Source organism: Electrophorus electricus, chromosome 17 (genome assembly GCF_041902795.1).
Source record: "Electrophorus electricus isolate QZ-2024a chromosome 17, ASM4190279v1, whole genome shotgun sequence".
Classification (NCBI taxonomy): Eukaryota; Metazoa; Chordata; class Actinopteri; order Gymnotiformes; family Gymnotidae; genus Electrophorus; species Electrophorus electricus.
The window spans coordinates 7,900,001-7,915,274 of record NC_137513.1 but is presented as its reverse complement, the minus strand read 5'-3'; the positions used below and the strand labels follow the sequence as shown (position 1 = coordinate 7,915,274).

Sequence of the window (15,274 nt, the reverse complement as noted above, 5' to 3'; positions counted from 1 at the left end):
GCTGCTGAGCTAAATCTGAAATGAAGTTTCCTTCTAGCATTAAAACAAATGCACTTGGATCACAGTAAGGAACAGTCAGTGTCAAAGTCTTTGGAGGCTATGGGGGCTACTGATTGTAATGGACATGTACAGGATGTTCCACAGGAGGACATGTGGGCGTGGAATAGCAGGAACAAGATTTGGGGGGGGGGGGGTCCATGGGGGATGTGATGGAAAACACTTCCGATGTGCGGCCCTGATTCGTATACTTCATCGGAAGTGGCCCGTTTCTTTGGTAATGCTTGTACAATATGATCAGAAGGCAGCAAGGGAGCGAAAAGTGGGTCAGGCTGACAGGAGTGTAGAGGAGACATAGGAGACATGAAGGATGCAGAGGAGATGGAACTGAAAATGCCCTCAAGGCAAATGAGAGATGCACCAGTGGTAGCCAAAGGACTGAGTGTGGCAACGAGCTACAGATGAGTTATCCACTGCTCATATAGCTAACATAACTTATCTTTCACTCGTTGTCACACACACTTTATCGTGAGATTGGAACTGTTAAAGGAGCGGCTGGCACAGGACCTGGTGGGTGGCCTTCAGCGAAGTGCCATTTGCAGTCCTACTCTGCGTCTCTGCCATCAACCCCAGCACCTACTGTTGCCAAATGGGTGAGATGACCATGTTTTACTCGTGCAATACACGATGCAAATACACCAACAACTCGCGCTGGAACGTAAGCCGTTAGGTTCTGTGTGTGAAGCAGTAGTTTTATTGACGCTTTATTAAAAAAAAAAAAAAAAAAACCAAAAAAAACCCGGCCGTGTGCCTCTTTCTCTCTCCCTCCCCGTGTCTCTGGCTGAGGGAGGAGTTGAGGCAGGGTTTTGCAGTATGTTAACCAATCGGCTTGCTCGCGGTGCGAAAGATAAACTCTTGTCAGGGTCGTCTGAGGGAGCGAATACATGTTGCTACGCATGTGGGGGCATTCAGGTTTACGTGCGTCCGAATCAGCGGCTCCGTGACTGTGCGCCCCGCAAAACAGTCGCCACTCCAACGACACCACGAGAGTGGGGAAGATGCGGCTCGGTGTGCCGCTGAAAAGTCCACGGAGCTGGCTCACGGATGAAAACGCGATTCGGTAACAGAACTGCACCGCAGGTAATTGGGTTATTTGGCGCACGCTGAGGACGGAAAGCGGTGCTTGGGCTATCCTTGTCTCCTCGAGGCGCACCGTTGCCCTTGCAATTGCGTTCCCTTAGAATGATAGCGCGCGGCTGACGCTTGCAGCACTGGGGTTTTGAAATGACTGCGTGCCATTGTGCTGCCTTTCCCTTCGTTCACCCGCGCCCTCATCTTGCCTCTCGTCTTTGAAGTATCTGATGAGTCCTCTTGGTCGCGCAGAATGTCTTCGCGGAAGATCTCCTCAGAGTCGTTCAGCTCCATGGGATCCGACTACCTCGAGAGCCCCGACGACGGAGAATGCCCCTTTTCGCGCGTGTTCTGGAACGGCAAAAGCCCCGTGGAAACGCTGTCGTGTCCATTTGATGACTTGGGCATCAAGCGGACTACCAGGCGTAAGCGCGTGAACCTGGACTCCCTGGGGGAGAGCTTGAGGAGACTCACCTCACCGACGGTACGGGACCACCGGTCTTCTCTCCTCTCATCACAACAACACACTTTCTGGGTTTCTCAAACTTTGAAGAAAAAACAAACAAACAAAAAAACAGCCGCTCTGTATGATGCGTGTATGTGTGCTGTGGGTTAAAGTGCTTCTTTTATGGTAATGGTTTCACGGCCAGTCCGCCGAATAAGTCAGAAATGTTCCCGTCGTGGAAGCTTATCCATGAGGCGTGGACGACAAGGCTTTGTGCCGTCACAAAGGCTGCGGGACGGAACGGCTCGCCAGCCCCAAAATCGCCCGCGTACTGCGGTGGCACTATAAGCACTCGCGTAGCGGTTGTGCTTTAACGATCCCAGTGATGATGGCGAGATTTGTAATGAGGTATTGCTGCGTTTTTTTTCCCGGTCATTGTACATATTATGGACACACAACAGGGTCTAGCTAGATGTTTTGCGTTTTCGCTCCACGACCCTTGAATCCCGTTGGTTTTCGTGTTTATGTTTAAACTACAGTTTTGTCCGCCCGGGTCTTTATTGCGCATGCAGTTACACGCGCTGTGTTTGTGTGCTCCTGGGGCGTTCGTGTGATCGTTGTCACACTACACTCTGTTTTGTGAAACCATTTCGCTGTATCTTACAACTAGAACATTATTTTGATAAAATAAAAGCAAAAATATTTGGATTCTCTCTCTCTCTCTCTCTCTCTCTCTCTCTCTCTCTCTCTCTCTCTCTCTCTCTCTCTCTCTCTCTCTCTCTCTCTCTCTGTGTGTGAGAGAGGGATAGTGTAGGGTATACAATTCTCTCTCTCCTCTGACCTCTACCATCTCTGACTGCTCTGTAACCAACCATAAAACATTGCAGCCAGACCTGCTATACACACACACACACACACTCACTCACTTTACATAATTTCTATGAGTCAGCACCTCTATCTGTGTCCCTATGTCTGCTTCTGTGTACTTATTTGTACTTTTCTCTAAGTACATATTGTATGTCTTGGGTTTGTACTGTTTGTTTTTAGAGTTTTAGTATTAAATTAGAATGTGACTTTTTCTTTCAGTGTTTGTTTGAGAGTATCTGCATGTATGTGTGTATTTCATGTGTGTGTGTATAGTATAACTCTGCAAAGTAGCGGTTCTTATTGATTATAACTCTACAAGTCATGAAGGAAGTGTGTATAGGTGTGTGAAAGAGGGATAAATATAATTAGAATGGGGGGTGTGGTTAACAATTGCAACTAATAAAACACTTTTCCAACCTCCATACACACAGGATCAATTATATAGTGACTGTTGTTCTATTCATTGTTTTACAGAGATATTAATTCTAGTTGTCACTGGCTTTCTTGTATTGTTCTCTCTCTCACTCACACACACACACACACACACTGGGAAGTAATTGAATGTGGTTGTGTTAATGAGATTTTAGGTTAAATCGATGTACCTCCCTCTCCTGGATACAAGGTACACACACACACACACACACACGCGCGTGCACACACAGTACATTCTCACTTTGTTTTTTCCTCTTTCACTACACTGTACCTTTATATAAATTAAATCACCTTACCTATGTACTTGACGGAGAAAGTGAAAGAGAGAGAGGTGAGGGAGACGAGCGAGAGGTGAGATGTCAGCGGGAGAAAGCGAGAGGGAGGTGAGAGAGACGAAAGATTTGAGATCTCCGTGGGAGCTTTAGGAGAATAAATAACACTGGATTGAGCTGTTAAGAGCTTTTGTGAGCTGAGAAGGATTTTGATTTGTGTATTGTTGGCGTGGTAGCATGATGAAAGCAGGAGGCTGGGTATAGTTTAACAGGATATTCCACTGCAGCTGTGTTTTTAGAGGAGCACTTGAGGAGGGAGAGCAAGTGAGAGGGAATGGCTCAGTTCTCATGTAAAACTTTTTATGTCAACATCTCCTCATTCCTTCTTTGCTGCTGTTACTCTGCATTTTCAGTACAACGCAGGACTCCTCCTGCCTTTATTTTGTTAGTGTGAGATGCTGACTGATCCAAGTGTGACTCCTACGGCACGCCAATGTGGTTAGAGTGCCTCGATCAGAATGGCTCTAGCAGAGAGGAGGTCTTTTGAAGCGAAGATTCATTCTGCTCTCAGTCTGTTGGATTGATATATGTGTGAGGCACTTTCCATGGTCCTGGCCCCTTGGTTGCGCACTTAGTGCATGTGAGTGTTCGATACAGCCAGTCCGGGTTTAGTCAAGTCCACATGTATGAGGGCTCTCATGAAAGTTAAAGGCAGGTAGTTTGTAGCTGAGAGTAGTTTAAACTCACCATTGGAAGCATCACTGGGTGTGGAGAATTGTGAAATAGATTTTCAGAACCTTCAGAAACTTATTGTGAAATAGACTTTCAGAACCAGTATCTTTGAATTAAAAGATACTGTAGTACTACTTTTGTTTGTTTTTTGTAGACACAGACGATCCAGCTGGCCCTGCAGAGAACTGTGGAGTTCTATCAGCAGAGGAATATCAGGTATTGCTGACACACACACACACACACCATATAGTTCATACAGCTTTATGAATCTTACTGTCCAGATTTATGTTCAGTGAGCTCTTTGCTATCCGTTCCCACTTTGTGTGTGTGCTTTTAACAGCAGCGGGGAAGGTACTGAACAGAAGAATGTGTTAGAGAAGTGTCCATTTGTAAAGTTGCAGTCTGATGACCAAAGTGACATCTCAGGAATACTGCAGTACACAGCAGCAATAGTGGGTAAGCCTGCGTACACGCACACAGAACCATTTAAATATCCATATAGATGCGCATGCCCCAATGCCACGTATTTTTGCGCTTTATATTCATACGTTCAAATGACATCTCTGCTTTAAAGAGAAAACCTCAGCTTAGATTCCTCTCTCCTAGGAAAGAGAAAAGGCAGAATATGTGCTAATGGTCTGTACAGTTCTGCTAACGTTCCATTCAAAAGAGATTGTTAACCAGTCCTCTCCGCGGTGTTGCTAAGATACCGACACAGCTTTGCTAATGATGACGATCAACTTATGGATGAAGCGGAATGGCTAGTCTCAAAGCCCAGTGTGCTGTTTGCCAGTGGCTTAGACAAAGCTTGCCATGTACCTCTTTATGACAATATGGAGTCTTTTCTGAGACTGATGCAAGGTCCTGACCCTCCTCGTGTGATGGTGCAGACGTTTTGGGAATGCTGCGTTAACAATGAGGAATGATTATGCTTCTGTTGTTCTAATAGTCGCCCGATGCCGTCCCTACAGAGTCCTGATGTGGCCCTGGCGTCGGTGTGGAGCTGTTTTGACATTGTCCTGCTGTTCTTGTGTTCGCAGACGTGGGCTTCGCTGCTTTGAGGGAACGCTTCGGTGAGGAGTTCTTCGGCTTGTGCCTGGAGGAGAACGAGCGGGTCCTGCGCTCACTGGGCGGGAACCTGCAGGACTTCTTCAACGGCTTCGACGCCCTGCTGGAGCACGCCAGAACCTCGTACGGACGCAGAGCGTCCTCGGAGTCGCCGTCATTTCTGTGCAAAGATGTCGATGCGGACCACGGGGACAAAGCGGACGCAGGGAAGGCGGGAGAAAGAGCTCTCCTCCTGCACTGTTTCAACCCCGACCCCACGGTGGGCTTGGTCATGCCGGGCCTGATCCGGGCTGCCGCCCGCCGAATCTACCATTCAGAAGTCCAGGTGGAGGAGGCCTCTCCCACTTGGCTCCATGCAGCCACGGAGGATGGAGGACTCTCTACAGACTCCACACCTTCATTGTCCCCATCTCCACCCACGTTGTCATCCCCGACCTGCCTGTCTTTTCTCATACGAGAGACTCGGACTGCGCCATCTTCGTCGTGCCCTGCCTACTCCCCGAGGCAACTGTCCCGTTCGCCGCTGGACCTGCCAATCAGCCTGGGCACGTTCTGCCGAGCCTTCCCCTTCCACCTGGTCATTGGCCCTGCCATGGAGGTGCTGCAGGTGGGGGAGGGGCTAAGGCAGGTGGGGGAGGGGCTTCGGAAGCCTCACAGAACGCTGAGCTTCAGCGACAGCTTCCAGATCGTCTCTCCCAGAATCCCTTGCTCCTACCAAAACATTTTGCTAAGGCTGTCCACACCGTTTACTATCCACACACGGCCTGATGCCACCTCCCTTGACAGCAAGGAGAAGGTAGTGTGTATGCAAGTGTGTTTGTATCCCTCAATGTCTTTACATGGATATGCAAAGATATTTCGAAGGTTTCCATGAAGTAAAACCATTTCTGTTCAGTTAAGAGCCAAATACAAAAGCCAAACCTTTTCTTTCAGAATTATGAGGTAAAGCACACATTCAGGATTAGGGAGTGTTGGGGTTTAGTCTGTGGCTTGGGTTATAATGGAGGTTAGTCTTTAAAAATTGGGTACATTTGGGTATAGTCTATGAGTTGGATGAATGGGGTTTAATCTTTGTGTTTGAGAGTTATTGGGGTAATTTTTAGAATATGCTATGTTGGAGGGTAGTATTTGGGTTTGGGCAGTTAGCAGGGGGTTTGTATTTTTAGAACTGGATGTATATGGCCTTCTGTACTAACTGCAGACATTTTCTTGGATTGCAAACAAAACAAATACACTGGATTATTTTGGAAATATGACCAGATTATTATAAAGTAGTTTGAGGGAGAAAGGTGGAAGCATTCAACAAAATGCATACATGCGTACACACACACACACACGCACGGCCGTATGTCACCCTGTGTAAATGGCCATTTATGAGAGATAAAACCAAATAATCACTCACTGTGAATCACCTGTCAAGCCAAGATGCAGTGTTCACTGAACTGGCTCCTAGCCCCAACCTGAATGGGAATGGCTAGGGTGGCCTCAGTTACTCAGATCACTACACACCCTAAGCAAAATAGACGGTTGATTTATTGCCATAGAGATGTGCCTCATATTGTAGCAATTAATCCTCAATTTTTGGGGGTTCGAACTCCGATTGCCAGGCTTTAAGGGGCTCTGCGCACATTTTCCATACTTCCTTATTCAGTAATGCCGTGGTGCTGACACACACGCTTGTCTTCCATCTGAGATGAAGATATGCAGTCAGATTCTATGAGAGGGAGATACACACACACAGACCCCCATTTCAGTGCATGTGTTGGTGGTTTTGGCTTGTTCAGAATTGCTTTGAAACTTGGTGACAGGTGGTAAGGGTTGATGTTAGCATTGTTGCCATGTTGGCATTGTTGTTAATAGGCTGTGGCTGTGGATGTCATTAATACTGTATTACAGGTGGTGGCCCTAATGGCGTTTTCAGCATTAGTGTTGCTGACGGTGATGTAGCTCTCTGTGGTAGCTCTTTCATGTCTAAATAGAGGCTTACATAAGGTTCTTCCACCCTCTCTCTCTCTCTCTCTCTCTCTCTCTCTCTCTCTCTCTCTCTCTCTCTCTCTCTCGTAACCTTGGGGATTATGACTCAGGGTTCTTTGACGTGTGCCTCACAGGTAAAGTCTGACTTGTCGGAAAAACGACGACAGTTGAAAGAAAATCATCACTTTGTTTTTCTGTACTGTGTGGCTAATGGGTGTGTGTGTGTGTGTGTGTGTGTGTGTGTGTGTGTGTGTGTGTGTGTAAGAGTGTCTATTTGCAGTGCTGGCCTAAGAGCTGTAAGGTAGATTGGAAAATGTAAGAGAGGTTTAGTGTATCTCTCTCTCTCTCTCTCTCTCTTACACACACACACACACACACCCACAGGGCTGCTGTTTAAATGTAACTCCTGTTACATAGAATGAGCCACATGAGTATGTTTGCATAAGTGTTCTTGAGAACCAGATCAGTTTGAGACCATCGTTCACCAATTCTGGGTTTTTTTGTGTTAACCAGTGTGTTGTTTCTGGTATTTTGTAAATTGAGATTTATCAGAGGAGCCCACTATTATTAGATACAGGTACCTGTTTAATAAGAACAGAATCCACACTTGTTGTATCGGATGTTCCACAGCCAAACCATAAGGGGGCACTACAACTATTCAGGTCATTAGCGATACTTTTAGTGGCTGGTGTGTGCGTGTCCGAAGCAGCGTGGCTGACCCTCAAACTGCGTGGCCGGTGGTCTTGCTGGGTGATCAGCAACATCAGGAACAGGTTCAGTTCCAGTGAAGTACAGAGGAAAAACCCCAAATTACAGGCTAGTTTTTTTTCTAGCCTCTTTTTAATTATTCTCCCAAGACCATCCTGACTAGTTGACTAGTTCGTTTTTTTGTGTGTGTAAATTACAGGAAGTGAATCTCTCTCCAGGTCTCCTTTTTCCCCTCTCCTGCTTCTTTCATGTGCTCTCTCCTTCTGCCTGCCCTCATTCTCTCTCTCTCTCTCTCTCTCTCTCTCTCTCTCTCTCTCTGGATCATGGTGTTCCCTCTTTACCTCTTTTTCTTTTATTCTGTCATTCTGTGTGTGTGTGTGTGTGTGTGTGTGGAAATGCCTCTCTTGTCAACGGGGCTGTTCGTTCTGCTTTTATGGCCTTGTCATGTAAAAATGCCGCTGCAATTAAAACCACCAAAACAAAGAGACACAATGACATAGAGCAGGGCGGAGACACACAAACCTGCCACTGTAAGCCAGGCTAAGCTAACAGATAAGTAAACAAATAAATGAATTAGCACATGAAGAATGGGACTAAATGAAATCGGGTGTCAGGCGTGAGGTTAATAGCGTCGACGGCCACTGGCCGAGCCAGGGGTCAGATGTCGGGGGTGTTTTGGCGGGAGATTAGCTGATTAACAGCGTCTGTAAGGAGAAGCGAAGGGGGCCAGGCGACACACACGGTCCCTGCAGGAGCCGTTAAAACTGGAGGGTCCGGTCCTCTGCAGCGCACACAGGGTCTGCAGGGCCCAGAGCTTGCTCTGCATCTGGGGACGCCGAGCTCAAAGGGACGCGAGTTTTAAAGGGACACTCACAAGCCCACGCACGCATGCGCACGCGGCTGCTCACATTTTTTCCATCTACATCACAATACATGCCACCTGTGATGTACTTTGATGTTTTCACATGAAAATGTGTGTCCCGTGCATGTGCACGTGGTTCGTGTGTGTGCAAACATGTCAAGCAATGAAAAAAGGTTTAAGTGATATGGTCACATATATGTACACACACAAACACGCAGACTTTCTGCAGTAATAACACCACATGTGTGTGTGTGTGTGTGTGTGTGTGTGTGTGTGAGTGAGCGAGCTTGAAGCAGAGGCTAGAGGCAGCATGCACCTGTAGGTCAGATTATAAATGAATAGAGTGATTTATATAAACACATCTGCTGGAGTGGGGCTAGAATGCCTTTATACACACACACACATACACACACACAGAGCAGTGGAATTCCTCTAACTCTTGGTTACTCAGAGACTTTGTTACAGATATTTGCAGACTGGAGCTGATCCCACAATCAGCCCTCCCTTGCCTCTCTCCACCACGAGCAGTAGTCCCTGAATTTAGCGCTGCCATTGTGTAGCCGCACGCTGCAGTCTAACTGGTCCTAGCCAGCCAGAGTCCCTTACTGACCATGCTAGTTTGTTTCTGGTTTATAGAGTTCAGTGAAAACATCAGTTTGACTCTGGGATGGTCCTGCCTGAGGAGAATCCAAGCGTTTACAATATGGAGTTTGGGAATTAGCTCAGGAATTTTCCATCACCTGTATAATTCTTATCCCCATTCGTTTGGAGCTTGCAGGCAGGATTGTGTTGTAATACAGTTGTAACTGCGTTGAGTGAAATATATGTTGAGTTTGAATATTCAGCTATGTTTACACTGCAGATGTGTGCGCACACACATCTATATAGAGCGCCCTCCTCCGGGCGGTCTTTTTCCTTCAAGCTGGGGTCCTTTTACCACAGGCAACTGAGCTTGAGGGTCCTGTGCAGTATCTTGCCTGTTCTCAGGCTGTTCTTCTGGAGAGAGAGATCTCCGATGTTGTTCCTGGGATCTGCTGGAGCCATTCTCCCAGTTTGGGGGTCACAGCTCCCAGTACTCCGACTACCACGGAACCACTGGTGCCTTCACCTTCCACATCTTTTCCAGCTCTCCTATCGGCCCTTGGTGTTTCTCCAGCTTGCTGTGTTCCCTGTTCCTGATATTGCTATCGCTTGGGACCGCAACATCTCTCACTACGGCCCTCTTCTGCTGTTTATCCATCATAACTATGTCTGGATGGTTAGCAATTACTATTTTGTCCGTCTATATCTGGAAGTCCCACAGGATCTTTGCATGGTCATTCTTCACCACCTTCGGGGGGAGGGTCCCACTTTGACCATAGAACTTCCAGCCTGTACTCAGCACAGATGTTGCTGTATACTATGCCAGCCACTTGGTTATGGCCTTCCATTTACGCTCTGCCTGCCTCCATCTTGCATCCCACTGTTATATGATGGGTTGTCTCAGGGGCATCTTTACACAGCCTGCGTATGTGGTCCTGTTTGGTGTGGTTGAGCCCAAACTCTACTGCTATCATTTTCAGAGCTTTTTCCTGTGGTGCCATGATTAGTGCCTCTGTGCTGTCTTTCAACTCAGCCTTTTTTAGCCATTGGTAGGATTTCTCCATATCAGCCACTTCCAGTATTTGGAGGTGTGACATACAGTGCAGACGTCTAGACTCCAGTGATGGTCCTTGTTTATCCTCATTTCCATCCTCCTCAGGTTTCTGCTGTCTGAGGTACTCAATAAGCACTTCATCACTTGGGGGCCATCTTCCTGCCATACTCCTGCATCTTGATTGTTTCATCCTGGATAGTGGCTCTGACACTTACTAGTCCGGCCCCCCACTTCCGCTCAGTGTGCTTCCTCAGAGTGCTGGATTTGGGATGAAACCCTTATATCGACGTCAGTGGCTTCTGTCTCCTCCTTTGGCCAGTTTATTATGCCAGCGGGGTATCTGATGGCCGGTAGCGCGCAGGTGCTGATAGACCCGATCTTGTTCTTCCCGTTCGGCTGACTTCTCGGGACTGGCCTCACTCTTTGTAGATTTTTGGCTGTGGCTGCTATCCTTGTGACCTTGTAATGATTCCCATTTGCCTGTGGGATTCTGAGGTATTTATAGCTGCCCTCAACATCTGTCATGTTACCTTCTGGTAGTACAATCCCCTCTGCTCTAGCTGCATTACTCCAAGGAATATATTGTATTGTGGTAGTGTGTGTAGAATACTTCATCAGTCTATGAGAATCTGTGTACTTTCTAAGTATGAGCAGTACATACTGATGTGTGAGTAATGTATGTCACAGTGTAAGAGTCGTGTGTATGTGTTTTGTCATGTAGGCGTGAGATACTCAGGTGTTGGTGTGAGTAAGGAAAATGTTTTATAAAAGTAGATGCAAATCCCAGGTGTTGTGTATATGATCAAGGATGCATTTTTAGAAATTGTATGTTCTTGGAGTGTGTGTGTGTGTGTGTGTGTGTGTGTGTGTGCGTGCGTGCGCATATGTGCGTATACACTGTATTGTTTTGAAATGACATTGATAATGATACCTCTTTTGAGGTGTGATTGGCAGATGAACTTGTGGAGACATACAAAAGGGGATATTATTTGTGATTTTTCCAGTGTGTGTGTGTGCATAGTGTTAGTTTGCAGATGTGTCCGCTCACAAAGCGTTTCACCAAGATATGACGGGCATCTTACCACACACACTCCCTAAAACAGGCTAAACTAATCATGACAATAGTCACTAGAATCTGTTGATGAGACAGCAAACACACAATAATGCTTCCTGTTCCTGCCTTAATTATAAACCTGATCCCATGCTTCATTGGACTGGCAAGCTGAGTTGGAGCATATTGGAGTACACACACTAGAGTACAAAAGGGTACTAGACTTAATTACCATTTTCTTTACTGTTTGCACATGCTCACTTTTGGAACATTTTAATCTGGTGCTCATTAAAAACTATTTTCCTGTTATATTAGTCAGGTTAAACATGGGTGAGTTTATATACCACAAGCTTGAAGAGAAACTGCTAATTGTTGCTTTTGGCAGCAACTGTAATTGCTGGTATTCTGTGGAAAGGAGAATGAGACACTAATTTAGATGTTTGTTGCTTATAAATCCACACTCATATCTGATGATGCATTTACTTTGACTTTTACAAATATTTTCTTTAACATTTGGTGCTTACGTGCATTTTAAGGCATGCACTTTAAAGTTGCACTGGATAATTGGACTGGTGCACTTTTAACAGATGAACACTGTGTCCGAGGTCTGTTAATGGTGTTGCTGAGCTCAGCTAGTCCCACCACTACAATGGCTGTCAAATGGCTGCTCAAGAATGTTGGTGTACATGCGAGTGTATGGAGGTGTGCATTGTATGTGTATGTCTGTGTATCGCTCACTACACATGTGTATAAAACTTCAAATGGCAGCAACTGAGAAAATGCTCCTTAGAAAATCAATGACAGTGCACATTTGTGTGTGTTTAAAAGTGTGCTCATTAGTTTACTGTTAACTGGGTGCACAATTATTAGGCAAGTTGTATTTTGAGGTTTCATTTATTATTGAACAACTACAGTGCTCTTGGTCAATCCAGTGTTAATAAACCTCAAACCTGAATATTTAAGAAAGTAAAAGTGAGATTTTCTATGTATGCATATTTATTGGGCAACTATTAATGTGCCAAATTATACAACTAAATAAAAAACGGAAATTTTCCCAATAAAGTGGGAAGAATAAACACAAAAAACCCTTATATTTCGAAGAAAAAAACAACAACCCACACACCACAGACCAGTATAGCCAGCCTTCTTTTCAATAACAGTCATGAGCCTTCCATTCACGGAGTCTGTCAGTTTCTTAATCTGTTAACAATCAACTTTTTGTGCAGCACCAACCACAGCCTCCCAGACTGTTCAGAGAGCTGCACTGCTTTCCTTCACTGTAAATCTCCCATGTAAGAATTGACTGAGTTCTCAATAGGGTTTAGATCAGGTGAGGAAGGGAGCCATGTCATTATTCCTTCATCTTTAAGGCCTTTACTGACTTGCTACACAGTGGAGTACTTCGATGCATGCGATGGAGCATTGACCTGCCAAAAAATCATGGTCTTCTTGAAAGATGCAGACCTTTTCTTGTACCACTGCTCAAAGAAGGTGTCTTCTACTGGCAGTAGGTGTGGGAGTTGATTTTGAGTCCATCTATAACCAGAAAAATGTCCAACTAGCTCATCTTTAATAATATCAGCCCATAGCAGTACCCCACCTCCACCTTGCCGGCGTCTGTGTCGAAGTGGAGCTCTGTCCATTACTGATCCAGCCACAGACCCATCCAAGAGTCACTCTCGTCTCATCAATCCATAAAACCTTTGAAAAATCTGTCTTCAGATATTTCTTGGCCTAGTCTTGATGTTTCACCCTATGTGTCTTGTTCAGTGGTGGTTGGGTTTCAGCCTTCCTTACCTTGGCCATGTCTCTGAGTACTGAACACCTTGTACTTCTGGGCACTGCAGGTAGGTTGCAGTTCTGGAATATGACATCACGGGAGGATAATGGGTTCCTGGTTGCTTAACGTTTGATTCTTCTCACATCTTTGGTAGTTCATTTGTCTTTTTTTCCTCAACAGAGTAGTTTCTTGCCACCCTGTTGACTATTTCCAACAAAACACTTGATGATAGAAATTTTAATAGTGCTGCATCCCTCTGAAAGGCTTTTTTGACTTTTCAGAGTTAGTTAAATCTCTTATTTGCCTGAAGAAAAGAATCTACCTAATAATTAGGCACACCTTGATATAGGGTGTTGATCTCCTTAGGCCACACCCACCCTCATTACACAAATGCACATCACCTGATATGCTTAAATCCAAGAAGCATTCATGTTTATGCAACTTGGAGTTGGAAAATATGCATAAAAATGATATGATCAAAATACTTTCTTGCCTAGTGCAAGTGCACATAGTGTAGGCATGCGCATATGTATGTATGTTTGTGTGTGTGAATGGGTGCATGTACATATGAGTGCGTGTGAATGGTATCAGACTACATATTTTGGTTGATATACTGAGCCGAACTGCTACGGAGAACTCTCAGTGCACAGCTCCACCATAGCAACCTGCAGCTAATAAAAGAGCCTACTTGGGGAGAGAGAGAGAGCGAGAGAGAGAGCGAGAGCGAGAGAGAGACAGCTTCAGTCCTCTGCTTCTCTTTCTCTTTTCTGTCTCTTTCTTTCACTGTCCAGATTTACTCTCCCCATTTCCTTCATGCACTCCGATTCTTTCTTGCTGTGATCTCCCGTCTCTTCATGTACGTAGGTTTACCGTGCAGTTTGAGGAGTGAAAAGGAGACAGGTAGAGAACTGCGAATGTGACTAAGTATTGTGTAATCCGTCTGTCAGTCTTTGTGAGGTTGTCACTGTGTCTACTGTTCCTGCTGATAAAGGCTCTTTGCTCCCTTATCTGGACACCTGCAGCACCTGGAAGTATGCCCCTGGTCCCAGGGGCTGTGGAGTGGAGTCACCTGCCCCCACACAGCTGTTCCAGCATTGTGTGCAGGAAGTGTGTGTGCATGTGCGTGCATGTAGGTGTGTGTGTGTGTGCTTGGGAGAGAAAGGGAACACTAGCTTGAGTTTACTAAAGCCTCTGTATGAAAAAGAGAATGCTAGCTTGAGTTTACTAAACTCTGTATGGCTAGCTAACCGAAGCACCCTGACAACTGTGTGTGTGCATGTCCATTTACATGAACAGATTAAATTATAGCAGTGTAAATTTGTGTTTCCTGCAGGATTCATGTGAAATGTTTGTGTATGTGTGTCCAAATGTGTCTCCTAGGTAATGGAGCTGAAAGGTCAGATGATCCACCTCCCAGAGTCCAACTCCATTATGTTCCTAGGCTCGCCACGTGTTGATAGGCTGGAGGAGCTCATGGGGCGGGGCTTGCATCTTTCAGACATCCCTATCCATGATGCGACCCGTGATGTCATTCTGGTGGGTGTGTCAACTAACAGACTCTAGAGAAACTTGAGAACATGCCCCTGGTGTTGGGAAGGCAGAGTGTAACGTGGAGTGATCGGATTTATTAAGGGCAAATCCACAATCAGAGCTGTTAGAACAGTACAGGGTCAGTGAGCTAACACCTACAGTCCGGGAATACATACAAAAGCACACGATGACAAAAAAAAATGGCAAAAGCTATACAAAGATACAAGTAACGAAAAATAACAAACAACTAACATTAGTGAGAACAAGAGGTAGGTAACATGAACAATAGGCAGAGAATAACACGAGGTAAGAATACGGACAGCTCCTATAAACACAGGCTAGGATTTAACACAGTGACCAGCCAATACACAGGCAACAAGACAGGGTTTAAATACATGTACTAAGATTTAACTAGACAGGCGCATCTCATGAGGGGTGGAGAAAACGAAAATAACTAACTAACAGAACCACAGCAAGGAAGTAAAGGAAAACAAATACACGTGACAGGGTAACCATAACAGTAAGGATGCTAGGATGGGCCAAACGTGACACAGAGCCACACAGTTCGTACCCATTCTGACATTTTATCTGAATTTTAATTTTTTAAAATTTCATTAAGTGTGATTTTGATTTTGCCTGAGAATATGACTGTTATCCAAGGGCATCCACGGACGTAGTGCAGTTCAGTGGAGAGTGTGCGCTTCTCCGTGTCTCAGTCCAGCATGGCAGCTCGAGCACTGGCTTACGGAGACGTACACTATCTGATTCCTCCACAGATGGGATTATGCT

The 15,274-nt window shown here is 45.6% G+C and overlaps 1 protein-coding gene across 2 annotated transcripts in view; it reads left to right on the top strand.

The window, feature by feature from the left end:
- The first annotated feature begins 279 nt into the window (after positions 1-279).
- gucy1a2 (guanylate cyclase 1, soluble, alpha 2) overlaps positions 280-15,274 on the top strand; it is a 22,443-nt gene continuing 7,448 nt past the window's right edge. The window contains exons 1-6 of one of the 2 annotated variants that reach the window (XM_035534243.2): positions 761-1,137; positions 1,381-1,612; positions 4,031-4,092; positions 4,217-4,332; positions 4,917-5,740; positions 14,336-14,491. In XM_035534243.2, the coding sequence (XP_035390136.1) occupies positions 1,382-1,612; positions 4,031-4,092; positions 4,217-4,332; positions 4,917-5,740; positions 14,336-14,491 (1,389 nt within the window). In that variant the 5' untranslated portion in view covers positions 761-1,137; position 1,381. Of the gene's footprint in view, positions 1,613-4,030; positions 4,093-4,216; positions 4,333-4,916; positions 5,741-14,335; positions 14,492-15,274 lie in introns of both variants that reach the window. The other variant, XM_035534244.2, reaches the window with a different exon arrangement.